The 19,252-nt window shown below is 37.4% G+C and overlaps 1 protein-coding gene across 3 annotated transcripts in view; it reads right to left on the bottom strand.

Moving 5' to 3' along the window:
- Nucleotides 1–19,252, bottom strand: part of MYOF (myoferlin) — a 109,118-nt gene that overhangs the window by 4,015 nt on the left and 85,851 nt on the right. Inside the window, exons 37-50 of one of the 3 annotated variants that reach the window (XM_073353867.2) lie at nucleotides 18,843–19,008; nucleotides 17,665–17,741; nucleotides 12,279–12,290; nucleotides 10,919–11,017; nucleotides 9,728–9,853; nucleotides 6,667–6,822; nucleotides 6,443–6,534; nucleotides 5,269–5,439; nucleotides 4,467–4,615; nucleotides 4,062–4,201; nucleotides 2,240–2,328; nucleotides 2,052–2,147; nucleotides 745–886; nucleotides 243–342 (exon numbers count right to left, since the gene is read on the bottom strand). In XM_073353867.2, coding sequence (XP_073209968.1) covers nucleotides 243–342; nucleotides 745–886; nucleotides 2,052–2,147; nucleotides 2,240–2,328; nucleotides 4,062–4,201; nucleotides 4,467–4,615; nucleotides 5,269–5,439; nucleotides 6,443–6,534; nucleotides 6,667–6,822; nucleotides 9,728–9,853; nucleotides 10,919–11,017; nucleotides 12,279–12,290; nucleotides 17,665–17,741; nucleotides 18,843–19,008 — 1,615 coding nt within the window. The other 2 variants (XM_073353870.1, XM_073353871.1) reach the window with 2 other exon arrangements.

Here is a 19,252-nt window from a genome sequence, read left to right as displayed (position 1 = left end):
AAACAGCAGAGCTTGATTTGCTTGAAGAATTTTTGTGTCCAAATACCATCATTTGTGATGACAAATGATGGTGTACAAAAACTGCATGCACAAGGGGTATTAGGATACAAAAATATACGTGCACAAATGGACACTTGGTAGTGGTCCATTTGAAAATTTGGTCCTTCTGCTGCAACTTGCAAATGTTCATTTGTGATCTCTCACTTTCCAATGATGATGATTCTTAGCTGTGAAAGTCATACCTAGGTAGTCATCCAAGGAGAACTTGTCATTATCCCATATCTGAATGATCACTTTGGGTGGGATTCTGAATTCTGTTTTGTCGAGACTCCAAAAATGCTCCTAAGAATAAAATAATTTCTGTTAAAAACATCTTTAATGTGTTATGGATTGAAAATGCAAAGTAGCATTCTGATCTTACCAACAGATTTCATACATGTGGATTTTAGGACCCAATCCTGCCCTCGTTGCCAACAGAAAACTCCTACTGGGTTGGGAGTTGCTTCTCGTAACTAAGGACCGATTTGTACCCATTGAGCTCAATGGCAGTTTGCTTGAGTAAGGCCCATTGGCCGGTTCCCTTACTGTGCAAAATCAACTTACAGGGCCCAATTGTGCCCTCAGCTATGCACATACAACTCTTTAATGGACAAATGTAACTGAGGGCAGAATTTAGCTCAAAATGCTTTATTACAGACTAATGAGTATATGAATTCTTTATATTGAAATCTAGAGAAACCGCACCTTTTTAGAGACCTTACAGAGTTGCTCAGCTGAAAGATATTCAAAAGGGAAAATAAATCTCCAGTTAAAATTCCCTTCACCATCCAGTGACCTATAGTGCACATCTGTTTTCTGCTTATTTTCTTCATTGCCAGGCATCCAGCTGAAAGTAAAATGCAACTATATTTAACGGTATGCAGCTAACCTTATTAGTGCTTGTTTATATTGCAACAACATTTTGCAGTGATTACAAACGTGAGGTATAGGATTTGTATTGTAAAACGCTGGAGACTGATGCACACATTTTTGGCCCTTTCAGTTTGGACCCATTTCAGCAGTGTAAATAAGAACATCTAGGAATTGCCATCCTAAAATAACCTTTGGTCCATCTCTCCAATATCCTGTTAGTACTTAGTGGTAGCTGTGGAGCATGAGTCTGTTTATCCCTAATACGCTTTTTTCCTATCTAATGTGTTTATTTTCATATCTAATAAATGCCTAATCCTTTGTGAATCCTACTTAGCCATACGCTATGTCTACGCAGCAGCTGGAAGGTGTGATTCCCAGCTAGGGTAGATGTACTTGTGAGAGATAGCATGCAAGGTTAGCAATGTGACTGTGACAACTTAGGCTAGCTGCCCAAGTATGTCCCCAGGGGGTTGGGTGAGACTGTACTCCGGTAGCTAGCCTGAACCGCTACCCATGTTGCCACTGCTACACTGCTAATTTTAGCAAACTAATGTGAGCAGAGCTAGTCCATGTATGTCCACACGATCTGGGAATCAGACCTCCTGGCTGCCGTGTAGCCCTTGAGGAGATCTTATGGCAGTGAGTGCCCCAGATTAATTACTAGAGCTGCTCAGGAATTTGACTAAATTTTTTTTGTCGGAAAATGCAGATTTGTCTAAATCAAAACTTATCATGGAAATAACAGTTTTGATTAAACTTTCTCAAGTCCAGAATGGAATTTCGAGAGAGACACTCACCCACTTCAGCACCCTTTCCTCCATTAGCTGGTAGTCAAGGAAACTCTCAATAACCAGGATTGCCAGGTGTTAAGATACAGGCACCAAGTTACAGTTTTAATCCTTTCCCATCTGTAGACATATTTCCAACTAGAATCAACTTCCAGTTTATCACACTACTGGTTATTTAGTTAGGCTTTATCTCACAACCCGGAAGTTATACTTAGACCATGCCAGCGCTGGGCTTTGCATGTGATTATTTTATTTGTGGTTTTATTACAGGTACTGGATGTAAGATTTAGACATTTTAAAGATCTCATTAAATACCCTCACATGAGCAGGTCAGAGAGAGGGCACCCTTACCCTTTCACATAGATGTCACTCATTTCTTCCCCCGTGATACTTTTTTCATCCAGAATGACATCCTTTGTGTTCCAAATAATCACCCGCATGATGTACCTGAGAGAGAAGATGATTGGGGAAAGAGAGTGAATTGGCCCAGTCTGTGCACCAAGGTCTGTACAGTGCACAACCAATGCACAGCTACTCACTTCTTGGCTTTGCGGGGATTGATGTTGAAGGGAGGGCCAGGAGGTCCCAAGCTTTTGGGGAAAACATCCACCCACATCTGAAGCTTTCCCTGCATTTGTGAAGAAGTCAAGTAAGGAATTTTTGTTGGTTACATGTTTAAAAAACATGCAGGTGTGAAAATTCTGATTGAACCCCAGGATACTAGGCTGTGCAGAGCCTGAGATGGTGCCCAGAAGTCTGTAAGTGCCTCTAGAACTAATTTTAGCAGCAGTCCTGGGGCCAAGACCGTCTCCTACTAACACCAATACCAAAGTTCCCACTGTCCTTAATCAGAGCAAGGTTGGGCCCTCAGTTTGTACAAACTTTGAAATCATAGGACTCACAATTGCTATTTTGTTTTATGACATTATGTGGCCCTACAAATGTGCCTCATGTTTTAGAGCAGATGGCCTATGTTGCATGGGTAACAGGTCCCTACCCTTGAAGCACTTCTTAGCTAGACGAGATTATCTTCCTTATTAGTTTTAAAAGGCCAAAATGTGACCATAGTAGATTTCTGCTCTATTCCCACTGAAAGTCTATTTCATTGTCAGTAACCCCTCAACCATAACAAGAAGCGATACATTCTCTCCAATGCCTCTCATGAACGCCTTTCTTGGTGGATGTAGGACTTGCTGTATAGAGCACCTACTTGTAATTAGTGAATGCTGGAGAGTAAGGGCTCGATTCATCCCGCTGGCACAAGAAGGTGCAATTTAAACTTTGCTATGCCAACACGGGTCACTGTACTCTGAAGAGGATCCACTGTCAAGTAAAGTCAGGTGAATTTGCACCAATAATCCCCTTGAGGGTTCCCCTGGGGCAAGCCAGTTTTAATGTCCTCTGGGGGCTCCATGAGGGGGCAGAGGCTGCAGCAGGGATGGGATCAACCAGTGCATTTCCCTGGCAGTCCTAGTGGACTTTACATCTGAGGACCCTCCAGCACAGTCTACCCTGAATGAAACTGGCATAGACACTTGGGGTAGAATCCTGGCTCCATTGAAGTCAATGGCAAAATTCCCATTGACTTGAATGGGGTTTCACCCTAGGTGAACTGAATGAATGCGTTGTTAGTCCTTATTAGTACACTGTGATTCGCATTTCTCTCAAGCTTTTTATCAGACTAAATAGTTTGCTGTGAAAATAGAAGAAATTTTGCAAATGTTACTGGCACAAAAACTCCTCCCCTCCTTTCACTCCTACACAATGAAATTCACACACACAAACCTGGTGAAACAGCCTCTCTGGAGGCTTTGCAAACCATCCCCTTAGCTACTTTCTTGTCTTGTAGTTAGTTTCTTGACTGTGTGGTGGATAATCTGGTTGTCACTGTCATGAGCTCTATTTGTGAGATAAAAGATTTTCCAGTTGTGGGAACACAGTCTGGTACCGGCAGTTCAAACTAAGAGCCTTTATGGTTGCAAATTTATCAACCTGGTGGAACTTCGCAATGGTAACAAGTTTGGTATCAATGGAAAAGGATGACTTCCAAACCACTGGATTAGGCTCACTCCCTTGCTATTGGAGTGGCACTCAGTACGGTCCCTGCAAATAGATGTTAATTCCCTTCTCCCACTCCTTTGGTGTGTGATAAGTCCATCTGGGGTGATCACAACAGAATAAAATTCCATTCTATGTAATCCCTTCCTAATGTGACCATGCCCTAGTATCTGGGCACAATACTACTCTGTGCTACCCTTTTTCCCTCACCCACCCCCAATTATAGTAGAACCATGTGCTATAAATGTAGGCATGCTAGCGTTCTGCATCGCAGAAATCAAAGGTGAAACCAGTTTATAGTACTTGTGAGATGTTGGGCTGGAAGGTGCTGTATAAGGTCCTTGACTCCACATGTTCAGGGACCAAGCCCTGGGTTCTAAGGATATGAAGGGCTAGACGCTCTTCACTCGGCCCAAGGTGCTGATGCAATTTTTTGTTAGTCTCTGAAATAAAAAGAAAGAACTGAAAAAGGGCTGAATTCATGACCCAGAATTGCATTTAGTAATTGACTGTATTCATACTTTTCAAAATCAAACTGCAACCATTCTTGTATTTACCTGTCCATGCAGAGAGAGAATGCAAACTTTAGTACAAAATGTACTTGTTTTTTACTCTTATTCTTCACATTGTTATAATTTAAAGTTTTTTATTTCTGTAAATCTGTGAATTCAAAAGAGATAAACATGCAATAAATAGCAATGAGCTCACCAAATTCCTCCAAGGTGTAGTCTTGTCCTCCATAGTTAATCCTGCTTCCATTTTCTGAGAGGATAGGAGGAGAGTAGCCTTTAAACCTGGCTATATTTTGCAACATGTGTGTTGGTTTCAGTTGATCTCGCCAGGTATTTACACCTGAGCTTTTAGGAAATAGAGCACATCTTGGAATTAGTACACTATATACTGGTTTCCCCCTAAAAAATATAAAAAATGCGATAGCGAAATTTTGCCATTTGACTTTGCTGTATTAGTGAGGGTTTTATAAAGATAAAATTCCATTCAAGGTCAGGTTTCAGTGAGCTGTAGCTCACGAAAGCTCATGCTCAAATAAATTGGTTAGTCTCTAAGGTGCCACAAGTACTCCTTTTCTTCATTCAAGGTCAGTTAAAGTTACTCATATGTGTTGTTTTAAGACCCATCTCTATATATTGGGAAAGGAGAAATCGTTACAGCAAATTCATCTTCATGCAACTCATGTTTCTGTATTGAATGCCCTGTGTTTGTCAGATAATTGGATTACATGTTCTCTCTCTGTATCCACTAACAAAAGGCTGCATCTAAAGAAAGAATCTGCCTAAGAATGTGTGGAGTAACAGTTTTTGCAGACTCTTTCTAAAAAATTGCAGTTTTTCTTTAGAATGTAAATGATTCTACAGGTACACAAAACAGGTAGCAGAGAGTCCTTAGCATTTTCTATTACAACCAAACGATAGTGAAGAAAGCCTGGCTTTTTCAATGATTGGAGATCTTACTTTACTGGCACAATGTTTGAGGAGACAAAAGCGTGACTTACATGCAATACTGCTGTGGTATGCCACAATGAGCTCCAAAGCGAGAAAGGAACCTGTTCTCAAGATCAATGATGGTTTCACCAACTTTTTCATCACGAGTCAGTATATCATAATCATAGACTGAAATTTTCAGATCCTTCTCTTGAGGCAAGAAGCAGCTGAGTTCATACATTCTAAATGTACAAGGTCCAGTTAAATATTAATGGTCATGAAAGTTCATTTCTGAGAAGTAGTAATTTTTTAAGAAATTTAAAGAAATACCATTGGTGCTGATAGACCTAAAATTAGAGTTACCATTGCTGTTTTGCAGTGTGCCTACACACATTACTAAATCTGTATGTGTTCATATGAGTACTGTGGCTTTAAGGATCCTACCCATGCCTCCTGCAGATTTTTTAGAATCGTTGTAATCACATGCAGCCAGAGTTGGAACGTAGACAACAGCTATCAACAGTTTAGGGAATGCCCTTTAAAGACCCTTGTCTGGGGCCTGATAGCTACTTTGCAGAATTCACTGTTATTAATCCATGTTTTTTGTATGCGCAGAAACGTTAAGAGTTTCACCTTGCCAATCCGTAATTGTGATGATTATTCTCAGTTTCCTCTTTGCAAAACTTCTTCATCTAATTTGTGGTTTTGGGTGGCATAAATATCAAAACATCTGAGACATACACTCTCTTATACAAGTCACACTGTGTCCCCATCACACATACTTTCTAGCAGATTTCAGATTGTTATAAATTAAAGAAAACTCACAAGCAATGTAGATGTCTATTAGCAATTCACAATATATATAGAGCACTTCTTTATATGTACAGTGAAAACACATTTACAGTCTTAAAAATTATGGCCAAATTGTTCAGACTTGGGTGCCTAAAGTTAAGTACCTAAATCCATAGAGGCGCTGAGCACATGCAGGTTCCATTGACTTCAAAAGAAGAGCAGGGGGATCGGCATATTTCTGGAGATGCTCAGAATTTTATAAAAGTGGGCCCTAATAAAGAGCCAGCATCCAATTGTGAATAGGGTGTCAGGGAGTTTAGAAAATACATAAAAATAAGATGAGTGCAGTGTAGAACTGAAGGTATGATGGTGACGTGATGATTTATTCATGGACAGAGATTATAAAAACACTCTAGAAAACACCAGATAAAAAACCATCAGAAAATGAGTTACCTGCCAAAATCTGGGTTGAGAGTATTGGGAACATAATGATCCCTGTCTTCAATTACTTTTTTACTTAAGGTTATTTTTATATAAGAATCACACTGTATGGAAACAAGATGGGAAACAATACTGTTAGGTAATTACTTTTTTTTCGTGTGCCAATTTTTCTTGGTATCACTGAGTTCTTAAGCACAAAGTTAGCTCCTGAACCTCATAAAAGTAAAGAGTCTCACCAGCCCATTGTTATCCTGGGGTTGGAGAGCTAAGGCTCTAACGATATAAATTCGCACAATGCACTCCTGAGATCCGCTCTCTGGTAACTCACGGAATTGACGAGGAGGAACTGGTACAGCAGGATCATCTGATAATGGATAGATTCTAAAGGAACCCTAAAAAGAATATGTACCAGAGAATCATACAAGATAGAGACAGAGGAGACCTTTTGCTAGGTTTATCTTGTCCATCTCCTGCTTTAGGGAGGGACTGCTTTGCATATGCGCACAAAAATTAGATCCTGATCTTGCCTGTTGAAGTCAATTGGAGTCTTCCCATTGATGTCAGTGGGCTTTGGATCAAGCCCGTAATGTGTAGAAGGTTAGATCCTCAGCTGGTTTAAATCTGTGTAGCTCTTTTGATTTTAGTGGATCTATGCTGATTTACTCCAGTTGAGGATCTAGCCCAGTGTGTTTATGTGTATTTCACCATTCCAAAGATACCTCTGCTGGTTTCCTTCTGTGTATAAATCACACTGAAAATATTTTTACTAGGGCTGTCAATTAATCACAGTTAACTTGTGATTAACTCAAAAAAATGAATCGTGATTAATCATAGTTTTAATTGCACTGTTAAACAATAGAATACCAATTGACATTTATTAAATATTTTGGATGTTTTTCGATATTTTCATATATATTATATTCTGTGTTGTAATTGAAATCAAAGTGTATATTATTTTTATTACAAATATTTGCACTGTAAAAATGATAAACAAAAGAAATAGTATTTTTCCGTTCACCCCAGACAAGTACCATAGGGCAATTTTTTTGTCGTGAAAGTACAACTTACAAATGTAGATCTTTTTTGTTACATAACTGCACTCAAAAACAAAACAATGCAAAACTTCAGAGCCTACAAGTCCTACTTCTTGTGCAGCCAATTGCTAAGACAAACAAGTTTGTTTACATTTACAGGAGATAATGCCACCCTCTTCTTATTTACAATGTCACCACAAAGTGAGAACAGGCATTTGCATGGCATTTTTGTAGCTGGAATTGCAAGGTATTTACATGCCAGATATGCTAAACAATCGTATGGCCCTTCGTGCTTCGGCCATCATATCAGAGGACATGCTTCCATGCTGATGATGCTCGTTAAAAAAAAATTGTTAATTACATTTGTGAGTGAACTCCTTGGGGGAGAATTGTATGTCCCCTGCTCTGTTTTACCCACATTCTGCCATATATTTCCCATATAGCAGTCTCTGATGATGACGCAGCACATGCTGTTCATTTTAAGAACACTTTCACTGTAGTTTTCACAAAATGCAAAGAAGGAATCAGTGTGCGATTTCTAACTGACCCAAAGTTTAAGAATCTGAAGTGCCTTCCAAAATCTGAGAGGGACACAATGTGGAGCATGCTTTCAGAAGTCTTAACAGAGCAACACTCCAATGCAGAAACTACAGAATCTAAACCACCAATAAAGAAAATCAATCTTCTGCTGGTGGGATCTGATTCAGATGATGAAAATGAAAATACGTCTATCTGCACTGCTTTGGATTATTATTGAGCAGAACCTATCATCAGCATGGACGCATGTCAAATAGAATGGTGGTTGAAGTATAAAGGGACATGAATCTTTAGCACATCTGGCTCCTAAATATCTTGCGACACTGGCTATAACAGTGTCATGCGAACACCTGTTCTCACTTTAAGGTGACATTGTAAACAAGAAGTGGGCAGCATTATCTCCTGCAATGGTAAACAAACTTGTTTGTCTCAGCAATTGGCTGAATAAGAAGTAGGACTGAGTGGACTTGCAGGTTCTAAAATTTTACATTGTTTTATTTTTGAATGCAGTTTTTTTGTATATAATTCTACATTTGTAAGTTCAACTTTCATGATAAAGAGATTGCAGTACAGTACTTGTATGAGGTGAATTGAAAAATACTATTTATTTTGTTTTTTTACAGTGCAAATACTTGTAATCAAAAATATAAAGTGAGCACTGTACACTTTGTATTCTGTGTTGTAATTGAAATCAATATATTTGAAAATGTAGAAAACATCCAAAAATATTTAAATAAATGGTATTTTATTATTGTTTAACAGTGCGATTAATCACTTGACAGCCCTAATGTTTACCTTTATAATTTGTGAACAAAGCCACAAAAAGAGTGCAGAATGGAGTACATAAGCTGTCTCGGATTCGATTCCAAAAGTACACCTGACTGAGAAACATTATGGGTAAAATCCTGACCCCTCTGAAAGTCAATGGAAGTTTTGCTATCAACTTCAGTGAGGCCAGAATTTCACTTTATATGCCTTCATTATATTAAAATAGAGACTGCATACCATGTCCTCAGCTGATGTGAAATGGCCTTCCTCCATTGAACTCCAATTGAGCTAAACTTATTCACTCTAGTTGACAATCTGGCCTGTTATTTCCTTTAACTATATAATAATGTAAAATGTATTTTTAACAGATACAGCAGAATGGTTTTTGGCGGGGGGAGGGGTTAGCTGAACTTTTTCTTTTAAACCTATTATTTCAAAACCACAGTATTAGGGCAGCTTCCTGTCTAAGCAGTCACCATGGGAAAATAACATGCTTCTCAACATATGCCCGTGCAGCATTGGTCCTCTGAATTAACATGCAAGTATCTCTGGAGGAGGGGGATATATGCTATGTTGTTCCCCCACTATGCCACTGAAAGGAAAGGGCCTGATCCTTAGAGGCTCTGAGTACCTGCATTTTCCACTCAGGCAAACATTCCTATTTAGCAAGGCACTTATACACATGGTTATGTCCTAAGGAAGTCAGTGGGACTTCAGCAAGCTCAAAGTGTTTTGCTGAATAGGAATGTATTCAAGCACATGCTTCAGTGGTTTGCTGAATCAGAGTTTGAGTAGGAGTGGTGGGTGCAGCGCATCTCTCAGAATCAAACAGAATGTGTCTGGCACAGGAGTAGTCTCAATGTATTTGCAAGTGATACATTCAAAGGGCTACATCCAGCATTTGGTTACTTTTTCATTTCTGGTACAACAATAGGATCCCCCCCTTTTTTTTTTTTACCTTAAATTCTCCTACCACTGAAGGGTCATCATTGTCCTCTGATTTGCCTCTGTACAGCTTAAATGTATCACAGAAGTCTGTCAGGCCCTGAAATTCAGGTACATTCTCCAATTCACAATCATATACCTAAAGTAAAATTGAAGTGACATTTAAAAATTTAACACATTCACCAGGTCCATTAAATAGCTCGCGTCGTTTTGGTGTAGCAAAGCTGTACTCCACTTAGGAGATGTTAGGGCACAAAACCATTCAGTATTATTTGCACTCTTACCTCTTTACAGGGGGAGAAGAACAGAATCTATTTGGAAAATGTGAGTTGTTTCTCGTGCTGCCAATCCCCACTTGTGTCTTAATCAAAACCTGAATCAACTGCATTCCACAACCTCAAACTCACTTGTGCCCCCATAGGTGTATACATGAAAAAGTGGGAGTGGTCTTAGGATATTTCTGGCTCCAACTTACACCAATGCACCAAGAAAAATATTAATTTAAACATACAGAACTGCAGACTCCATCAATGTGCTTCTGAGCATTTCTCCAAAGAAATCAATGGTAAAACTCCTATTGAGATCAATGGTGCAAGATCAAGACATTAATATCTGTGTCTTGTCAATAAAGGAAAAAACTGCAAGACCTTTCTGGAACACCTTTTACTCCCTTCCCCTCTCCTCCTCACATGCCCTTTGGCATAAATAGTGACAAATTTGATCTGGGAAGAGTCACAACTTTCCTTACTAATATTAAAATCAGAAGGATATTAAGGGTCTTATCTTTATCTTGGCTTCCTTGTTTGCATGCCCAAAATAATTACAGGCAGTTATGTGCTTGCATTTATTTGTGGTTGCGTCTGGTATTGACATACTTAACTATTTATAAACCAACATATCAGGTAGATAGACATCTATATGTCTCTTGTTTTGACCAGGTGAAAATGGGAGATTGACTCCAATCCATTTAGGGGCTGTGCAAAAACCACCAGTTTCACTGTTCAAGTTCTGTTATGCACAGCATGATATTTTGGAGAGAAGGCAGATGAAACTTACGATGAGGTTGGATTGCTTACAATTATGGCAATGTGAAAAGACAAGACTTGTTTTGGAGACTAACAATCACATAAAAATAATTATATGTCAAAAAGAGAGAATATTTTGACCTACCAAAACACGTCCCTTCAATTTTTTTATATAGTACCTTTAAAGTGTCATATCCTTTTTGAATATATTGTCCACATTTTTCATGCTCTCCTGTTGAAGCGTAAAATTTGCTCCACCAATCAACAGTTTCTTCTTCCTTAAAAAAAGAAAAATCCATTTTAGTAGTAGACAAGAATGAACTCCAGTCTCTTTCTATCATCTATAAGACAGATGCAATGACTAATTAAATGTATAACAAAAACTATTATTCAAATAATAATAAAGGTCTGAATCAAAAAGAGAGCAATGAAATTTAAAGTTAGGGCTAAACTGTCTGTCTTAACGCATAGGAATTACAATACCGGATCTTACCAATGGTCTGTCTTGTCTAGCATCCTGCCTACAGCAGCACGTACTACTTGGCCTGGCCCTTCTTCTTGAATATGTACCTCGCCACAGCAATCTATGCGTACTGGCTATTGCAATGAATTCTAGATACTGTGGTGACTCACTCTCCTTCAAATTACATACATTTAATTTATTCATAATACCTAGAGTAAACAGGTCATAAAATTCTTTTGTATGGGAGTTAAATACATCAGTCCGGAGACTGGTAAAACTCCCATTGATTTCAATAATACTGATACAGTTAGAATTATATTGGTCCAGATCCTCAGCTGGTTAAATTGGTATCACTCCACTAAAGTCAATATAGCTATGCTGCCTTTACACTTGCGGAGGATCTGGCCTATTGACTTCAAGGGGAGTTTTGTCAGAGTAAAGTCTACAGGATATGCCCATTAGGAAGGAGTAGTGAAACCATCAATGAATTCTGGAAACTATTACCTCCCTCACTTTTCTTTCCCCTTATACTTCACAACAGTGTGCAAAAAAAAAATGTATATTGTCCTAGTGCTGCACCATTATAGTGAGCAAGGAAATAATTTTAACAGTTTCTTTCAATTATTTTATCAGTATCTTATCATAGATATGTTGTGTATCTAACTCTATAGGGATTAGACAGTGAAAGTCACCTGTTATTTCTAAAAAATAATCACTCAAGAAAAAAATGTAGGTAGTATTATGTTTACAATGAATAAAAACTATGAAAAATACGAAAGGATTGTGGCATTTATAGAAGTGATTAGTGTTACTCAAATCAACAAATCTGTTTTGAATAACTTTTGGACTATGTGGAAGCTTACATTTCCATTTTGCATAATTTTCCTAAATTTTTCATTCTGGTCACAAAGTGCAGGCAGCATTTTATTTTGATGTTTTTCAAAAGTTACAAATCCCTCCTCCACCCCCTTAAAAGTACCAAAGCCAGAATACAAAGTTAATGTACTGGTTTCTACCTGGAGCTTTGACCTACAAGAAAGCACTATGCCATTATAAATAAAGAACATTGTAATTACCTTTTCTGTAAGCTGCTCATAAGGATCCGTTCATAAAAAAGAGCAAAACAAAAAAAGAGGGTAAATAAAAAACAGGGTTTATAGTGTTTTACATTGGGGTCAGGTGATAAAGAAGGAAAATTCAGTTTTCATATATAAGTTTTATATTTCACAACATGTTTAACTTACTTATTTAGGAATTATTCAGACATGATTTGTTGCTTTATTTGTTGAACTATAGTATTTATTACATACCCAATGAAACGTTGAAAGTTGTCAGAATTGGGGAATTTATGTTTTGGTTCTTGTAACAATATTTAAAAAACTAAACAGAGAAAATGTGTGAGAGTGTAGTTATACTCTCGTGGGACCCAACACAGCATTCCTCTCACACCCACTTTCACTGATTTGTTTTGGGTGTGCAAGGAGGAGTGCAGGATCTGGCCCATACTTTGCTTGGTTGGTTCACTTACAAGTGGGTCCAGGACTATATCTAAATCAAACGTAATGATTTTTAATTCCATGGAGATTTTGTTCCAAAGGATCTTCACACACACACACACACACACAGTAATTTGGGTTGTTTTGCTCTTTTTGAAGACGCTCATATTTTACTCCGTACATGATTATAAAATAGTTGCTAATGCTCACAAGTCTTTTTGTTTGTCTTTTTATTGCCAATTTGCAGCTTTAAAAATTGTGGACAATCTGGAGTCTGAAAAAATGTGAAGAATTATAAATACTTGCAACAACTTTCACAATCGCAAAATTAATTATATAATTTACATTATGAATAAGAATTTTCCATGAAGAGCAAATACTGTACCAGACTTATTTGGAAGCAATGATTACCGCTAGTGATTTTCTGTGTTTATATCACCCGTTGTGTTCTAATTTAGAGGTATTATAATTAGACTGTTGTGCAAACCAAAAGAAATCCAGAAAATAGCAGGTCAGTATACACACCAAATGAACTACTCAAAATTCCTCATTTCTATCATGAAGGTAATTATCCTGTTTGGATATTAAAATGTACTGTATTTCAGTCATCATGGCTAACTTTAAGATAAAATCAGAAGTATCCCATGGCAACAAATAATTTCATACTTGTATGAGGATTTATGACAACTTCTTAAGGAGCAGTTTCCCCTCAAACTCTGATTACCTGTCTGTTCACCTACAGGTATGTAATAAATTTAGAAGACCTTGCATTTTTTAATCTACATTTTTTTCCATTAGTTCACAATGTTGAAGATAGATGAATGAGTTTTTCATGGAAACAACTTTGTTTGCATTGCTGTGCAACAAGCTTCATTCTTAACACTGAATTAGGGGGTTTACCGCAAAACATAATTATTTATGGTCTCTGAATCTTTCAGTAGAACGTAATGTTCAAGGTGCTGACTGGTTTAAGACTAATTTTTTTTCCTGATATACCTTCAAATGTCTTTTCAAACAATATTTTTCATAGCTTTGAAAAATGTTTAAAATCCAAATCCCACAAATCCCCACCACAAACTGTAAATATGATCTATATTTTGGATGCTGTAAAATTATTAAGCAGTGTTCATTCATAAAATGCCAGTGATTTAGGCTAAAATCATTATAAGATAAATTGAGATTTTGGAGAGAAATAGTCACATGGCAAAGACCAGATAAAACAATTTACCAATTTCTTTAGCTATCCAATGACCTCATTATATATTGTTATAAATGTTCTTTCCTAACAAGTATTAAACTGCTATTTATTTATCTGCTCCAATTTATGGAGACCCTGTACTATCAGCCACAGTTGAGTCTTAGCAAGGTAACAGAATTATGTTTTTATTTACTGTTTAATCAGTATGTTTTCCCCTGGAAAATCTAATTTTAAACAAAAGTCAAATATTGGTAGTAGGGCTAAACAAATCAAATTCTGAAGTGTAGATATATGACATGTAAAGGAACTGTTACTCCCTAGTAATTGTAAATATGCTATTATACATGATATAAAAGCATCCTTCACTCCAAAATCTCTCTACAGAATTATCAAAAGAGAAGTGAAAGCCACATGACCAAGGCACCTAAATCCCCACTTTGGTTATCTTCATGCATTAGCTTCATACATACATGCACTGCTGTTGGAGAAGCCATTTTGCCGAGTGCGGTTGACATACTGCTTAAGCACTGGAAATTGGAATGTAATTGATGAAATTTCTACATCTGTGCCCTTAGTGTGTTATCTGCACATCATATATGCTTTCCAAAAATGTACTTTTAATTCTTCTAAAGAGTCCTTATAGCATATGGATGCTATTAGTGAATGCAATGCAATATTACATTTACTAAATTGATGTCCAATTCTAAAAAAAAGTTGTCGAGAACACTGTATAATATTTATAAGTTTTTCCTTCTATGCGTGAAATCCTGGCCCCATTGAAGTCAATGAGAGTTTTGCCATTGACTTCACTAGGAACAGGACTTTTACCCTAGGCATCTATTTTGTATATAATTATTAACTGACACAAAAGATTTCCAATATGAATTGGGAATTTGGAAAGTATTAACACGATTAGAACAGAAGGCCTGTTTTGTTTCTGCTATTTTATGTTAAACATCAAGTCCTTATGTGTGAGAAAATAGAATATAGGATAATGCATTATTATGAGGTCTCTAAATGAGTCCACCCTTTCTGACATTAAGATCCTGAATGAGTAGTGAAAAAAGAAGATAGATTTGTACAGTACATTCAATGAACACATTAGAAATACGGCCAAGCCACAAAATTTGGATCTGAGTTTGAACTTTTTCAAAGTTCTGGAGTGTTTTCATTGATGACCTTTGTAACATTAAAAAAAAATCTTCACTTCTGTAAAGGCAAAGGTGGAGTCACACAAACCAACAAAAACAAATTAAATTCCAAAGCTGTTGACTTATGCCTAAATTTAATATGGATGTGCATAAGAAAAAACACAAAGAGAAAAAGTTCCTGTATGTTTGAAACATCTGGTTTCCAAATATGAATTTTATCATTCTGCTTTTATTTTTTAAGAAAAAAAAAACTATCAAAATTCTGGATGAAGAATTACATCTTAATTTACATCTGTACATTTGTACAATTTAAAAAACCCCAACACCCTTTAAAAATATTGTTTGGTTTGTTGGTTTTTAAAGAAATTTGTTAATTAAAAGCATCTGCAATCAGTAACTTTTGAAAAAACCTGCAAGCTAAGGGACACATTTTGCAAACCTAAAATCAGGGGGATTTTAACAAAGTCCGAACTTTTGTAATTGAATTATAAATACCTGTAAAATAAGGTTTTATGATGGGATTGCTGAAAGAATCAGAACAGTACTTTGAAGAAATCCACAAGACAGAATAGAAAAAAATATACATGATGCCCTGGGCAGCAGAAATGTTTCACTTAATATGGATTTGGGATGGCCACAGTACTCAGGAGGTGGCAAAGCTATGACTGAGATACACCTCCATTCCAAACAGCATCAATATATCCTTTATACCATGGTCTCGATTCTCTACTACTTCCAAAGGGGAAGAAGAGAGCCAGTTGGGGCTCCCTGATTCACGGGTGTCAAACCCCAGTGGCAACTCAAATTTACACCAATGGAGGATTGGGCAATGCTTTACCATGCCCCCTCAAATCACCCCACTACCACTACCATCAGACGGCACTCCCTTCCCCTAATGCCCAAGCTGAGGGTGGAGGGGAGGAGGCAGTTAGTGCAGAAGGAGGCAGAGTTCCCTTGTGTAAGGGGAATGTTGGCTATCTCTGGCTGGTTCAAGGTCGTTTTGCACTGCATAAAGACCTTAGCTGATCAGAGAAATTCCTCCCCCTGCATTTTGTTTAATGCACTTATTTTTAAAATATTTGGAAAGCATTACAATTGTTAATTGGTACTATATTTTGCATGCCTCTCCCTGCTTCTTCTTTTGCCTTGCATCTACAAATCTGGCATCTCCTGAATGTCTCACCAAAAACTTTAAGCTTAGTGTGGCTAAAATTAAAAATTGTCACTTATTTCTTCCTCCAAACCCGCGCCTTTTCCTGCTTTCTCTCTTACTGCTGATAACATCATAATCCTCTCTGTTGCTCAGAAAATAACCTGGGGACATCTTCGACTCCTCTCTCTTTCTGTTTCTCACATCCATAGTGCAACCTTCAAGCTAAATGAGGTAAAATATTTTAAAATGGAAACAACACAGAAAACTCAATATTTTGGTATTTTGATTTACCTGGTCAGCCATATGCAAACTACAAATGGTTTCCAGAGGTGACTGTGTCAGTGAATGGGCTCAGCCTCACACTACTTCTAGCCAAATGGAAAAGTTGGACAATGGACTGAATGTATACTCTTAGCTGCTTGAACATATTGATACATCTATTGTCTGGCAGCACTCCTGGTATGCCTGTGATAAACATCTGCTGCTTTCACTGGCACTGTTTATATAGCATAATTACAGAGCAGCTACGCTACATAAAAGACAAAAGGGGATTGCACAGAGAGGGATCCTCCGTAAAGCAAGAAAAGAAGCATTTCAGCAAATATAATGCACATCATAACTGCAAACCCCAATGACAAAAGAAAAAAGGTAAATAAGCAGAGAAGCATATGTTTAAGATTTAGTGTGTTAAGCATTAACTGTGGGTGAATAGCTCAAAAATGTTCAGCAGGTGCTTGCTCAAAAACTTCAACACCAGTTGTGTCTGTTGTTGAATTCACTTTGGCTTTTGTGGTTGCTTTCTACAAACAACCTAGAAAATGAGTTTACGGGCAGGAGTGGTCACAAAAATATTTTGAATTGTAAGCAAATTTTCAAGAATATTCACAGAGCACAGGTTTAGAACTTGTAAATGCAAATATTCACAACAGAAACCTGATTTTAAGTACAACTCATCCAATCAGGAAACAGAAATGTGCCATATGGCCTAGGAGTCCAATAAGCCAATCAGCACTTCTAGAATTTCAGATCTGAACACCTGCAACAAACTGCTCATGAATGATCTAAAGACCAAAAATTATTCACCAAAAGTATTTAGTGAATAATTTGGGATAGGAAACCATTTGAAAATTTATAAACTGCTCACAGACAATTCATGAACAGATAGAATAAACTGATTGAGAATACATTATTATTAATTATTTACTCAACTCTACTTTCCACGAAATACACCACTTCAGTGTTACCCATTAGAAATAGGGTAATAATAATAAAAATACTTCCTTTACTCCCCTGCCACAATACAAATTTATTTTAAATGACACTCCAAAAGGCTCCACCAATTTTGCAGTTGCTTCTGTGACTTGGGCAGAAAAGCTTACAGAAATCCAAAGTTGTATGCTAAGTAGTTGTTAGTAAATCATGTGTCCAAAATATGAAAGTCAAGCATCAAATTGCAAAGGTTACCTGAGCTGCTAGTAGTGGCTTTGTGTCTTCCATTTCAATGACCACATCCCGACGAGGCACAGCAGACAGGAGGCTAACTGTAAATGAAACATTTTCTTAAGGTGAAATATGCTAGTCAATTTTGCTATCAGAATTTAAATTTAAATGTTATAGAAGATGTAAAGGAATTTATTTGGCGTGGGTTTGACTTTTTAAAGTAAGCAGTTATTTGCAATGTTTTGTTAACTGCTACTCAGGATTAACTCTTTAAAGAAATTAGCAAGCATTAGCTGTGTTACATACATACTTTTCTCTCACACACACAAATGCATATCAAATGCAATGGAGTCTGAAGAAAAAGCAATCATGGGACATTTTCAAAGCTGCAACTAGCAGGTCGGCACCTAATGCCTATTGAAAGTCAGTGGATGTTCGACTCTTACCTGCCGTTTATGGTTTTCAAAATCTTCCCATAATGGGTTATAACTGAAAAAATGGTGCCTATATGCATAATATGACAGTACAGTACAGTGAACTGATGTGGTCCATTAGAAGCCTGATCTTCAAGTTGATCCATGTGAGTGCTTATGTGGTCCAAATGCATGGAGCAGATTAGGTCCTATGTTTCCATATTACTTCCTTTTTTAAAAAAGCTACTGTGGTATTTCCATCCATTCTCTGGAATAATGATGATGGTTTTTTAAGGAGCACTGAAGATAAACTAAGTAAAAGATGGGAGGTTTAAATCATGGCTTTCTAAATAAATTTACTCATAAAATGTAAAGCCATCTTTGAAATAACTCCCTCTTTGCTTTCAGTCTTTTATCTTTCTCCTTGAGTGTCGTTCTCTACATCCGTATTACCAGTTACAACAGTCATTTAAAGGTAGTTATATTGCATACACGTGCTACAGAAGCCTTTTGGAGGTACCAGCTGATCCAAAGGTCTGACACTGTCTGTTGTAACAATACAGATATTGCCCTGTAGGTTGTTGTCTCTCTTCTGAGGCTCTATAGCTTACCGCATTGGTGATTAATACTGAGAGTTTGATTTTCCACTCAGACCACACTGTCACTAACTTAATATACAACACTAGGTTGCTACAAATCTATTATGTATATATAGTGAACATTCAAGGTGGCTTACTCAAATCTTCCTCAAGAAAGGAGGTGAATTGTTGTCATCTTCTAGCCGCCTACCTTTTAGTTGTGGTGCAATGTCTTCTTTAGCAGCGTAGGGGTCACAGCGAAAGTCTTCCAGGGAGTCAATGGTACACTGTCCCACAACTGGTTTCCGTCCGAACTGTCTGTGGTCTATCACTTTAATAACTAGTGATGGAGTGTATAGTTCCTCTTTGGGCAAAAGCTAGAAGTTAAAAAGAGTTGCCTGTGTTTAGAACCATTGTCGGTAAGGAGAACAAAGAGTTTTTGCCTGAGCAAAGACTGCAGGATTGGGCCACAGTCTCAGTAATTTAATACTGAACTCATGATCTGTGCATGTATATTTGCATATATCATGCAGCTCCATGCTGTACTAATTAAATAAATGTCAGTAGAATAATCTTTTAAAAATACATATATTGCCTCAAAGTAAGATTTCCCGAGCCTCA

Source organism: Lepidochelys kempii, chromosome 7 (genome assembly GCF_965140285.1).
Source record: "Lepidochelys kempii isolate rLepKem1 chromosome 7, rLepKem1.hap1, whole genome shotgun sequence".
Taxonomy (NCBI): Eukaryota; Metazoa; Chordata; order Testudines; family Cheloniidae; genus Lepidochelys; species Lepidochelys kempii.
The sequence above is the reverse complement of the archived record's forward strand: the minus strand, read 5'-3'. Positions and strand labels throughout refer to the sequence as shown.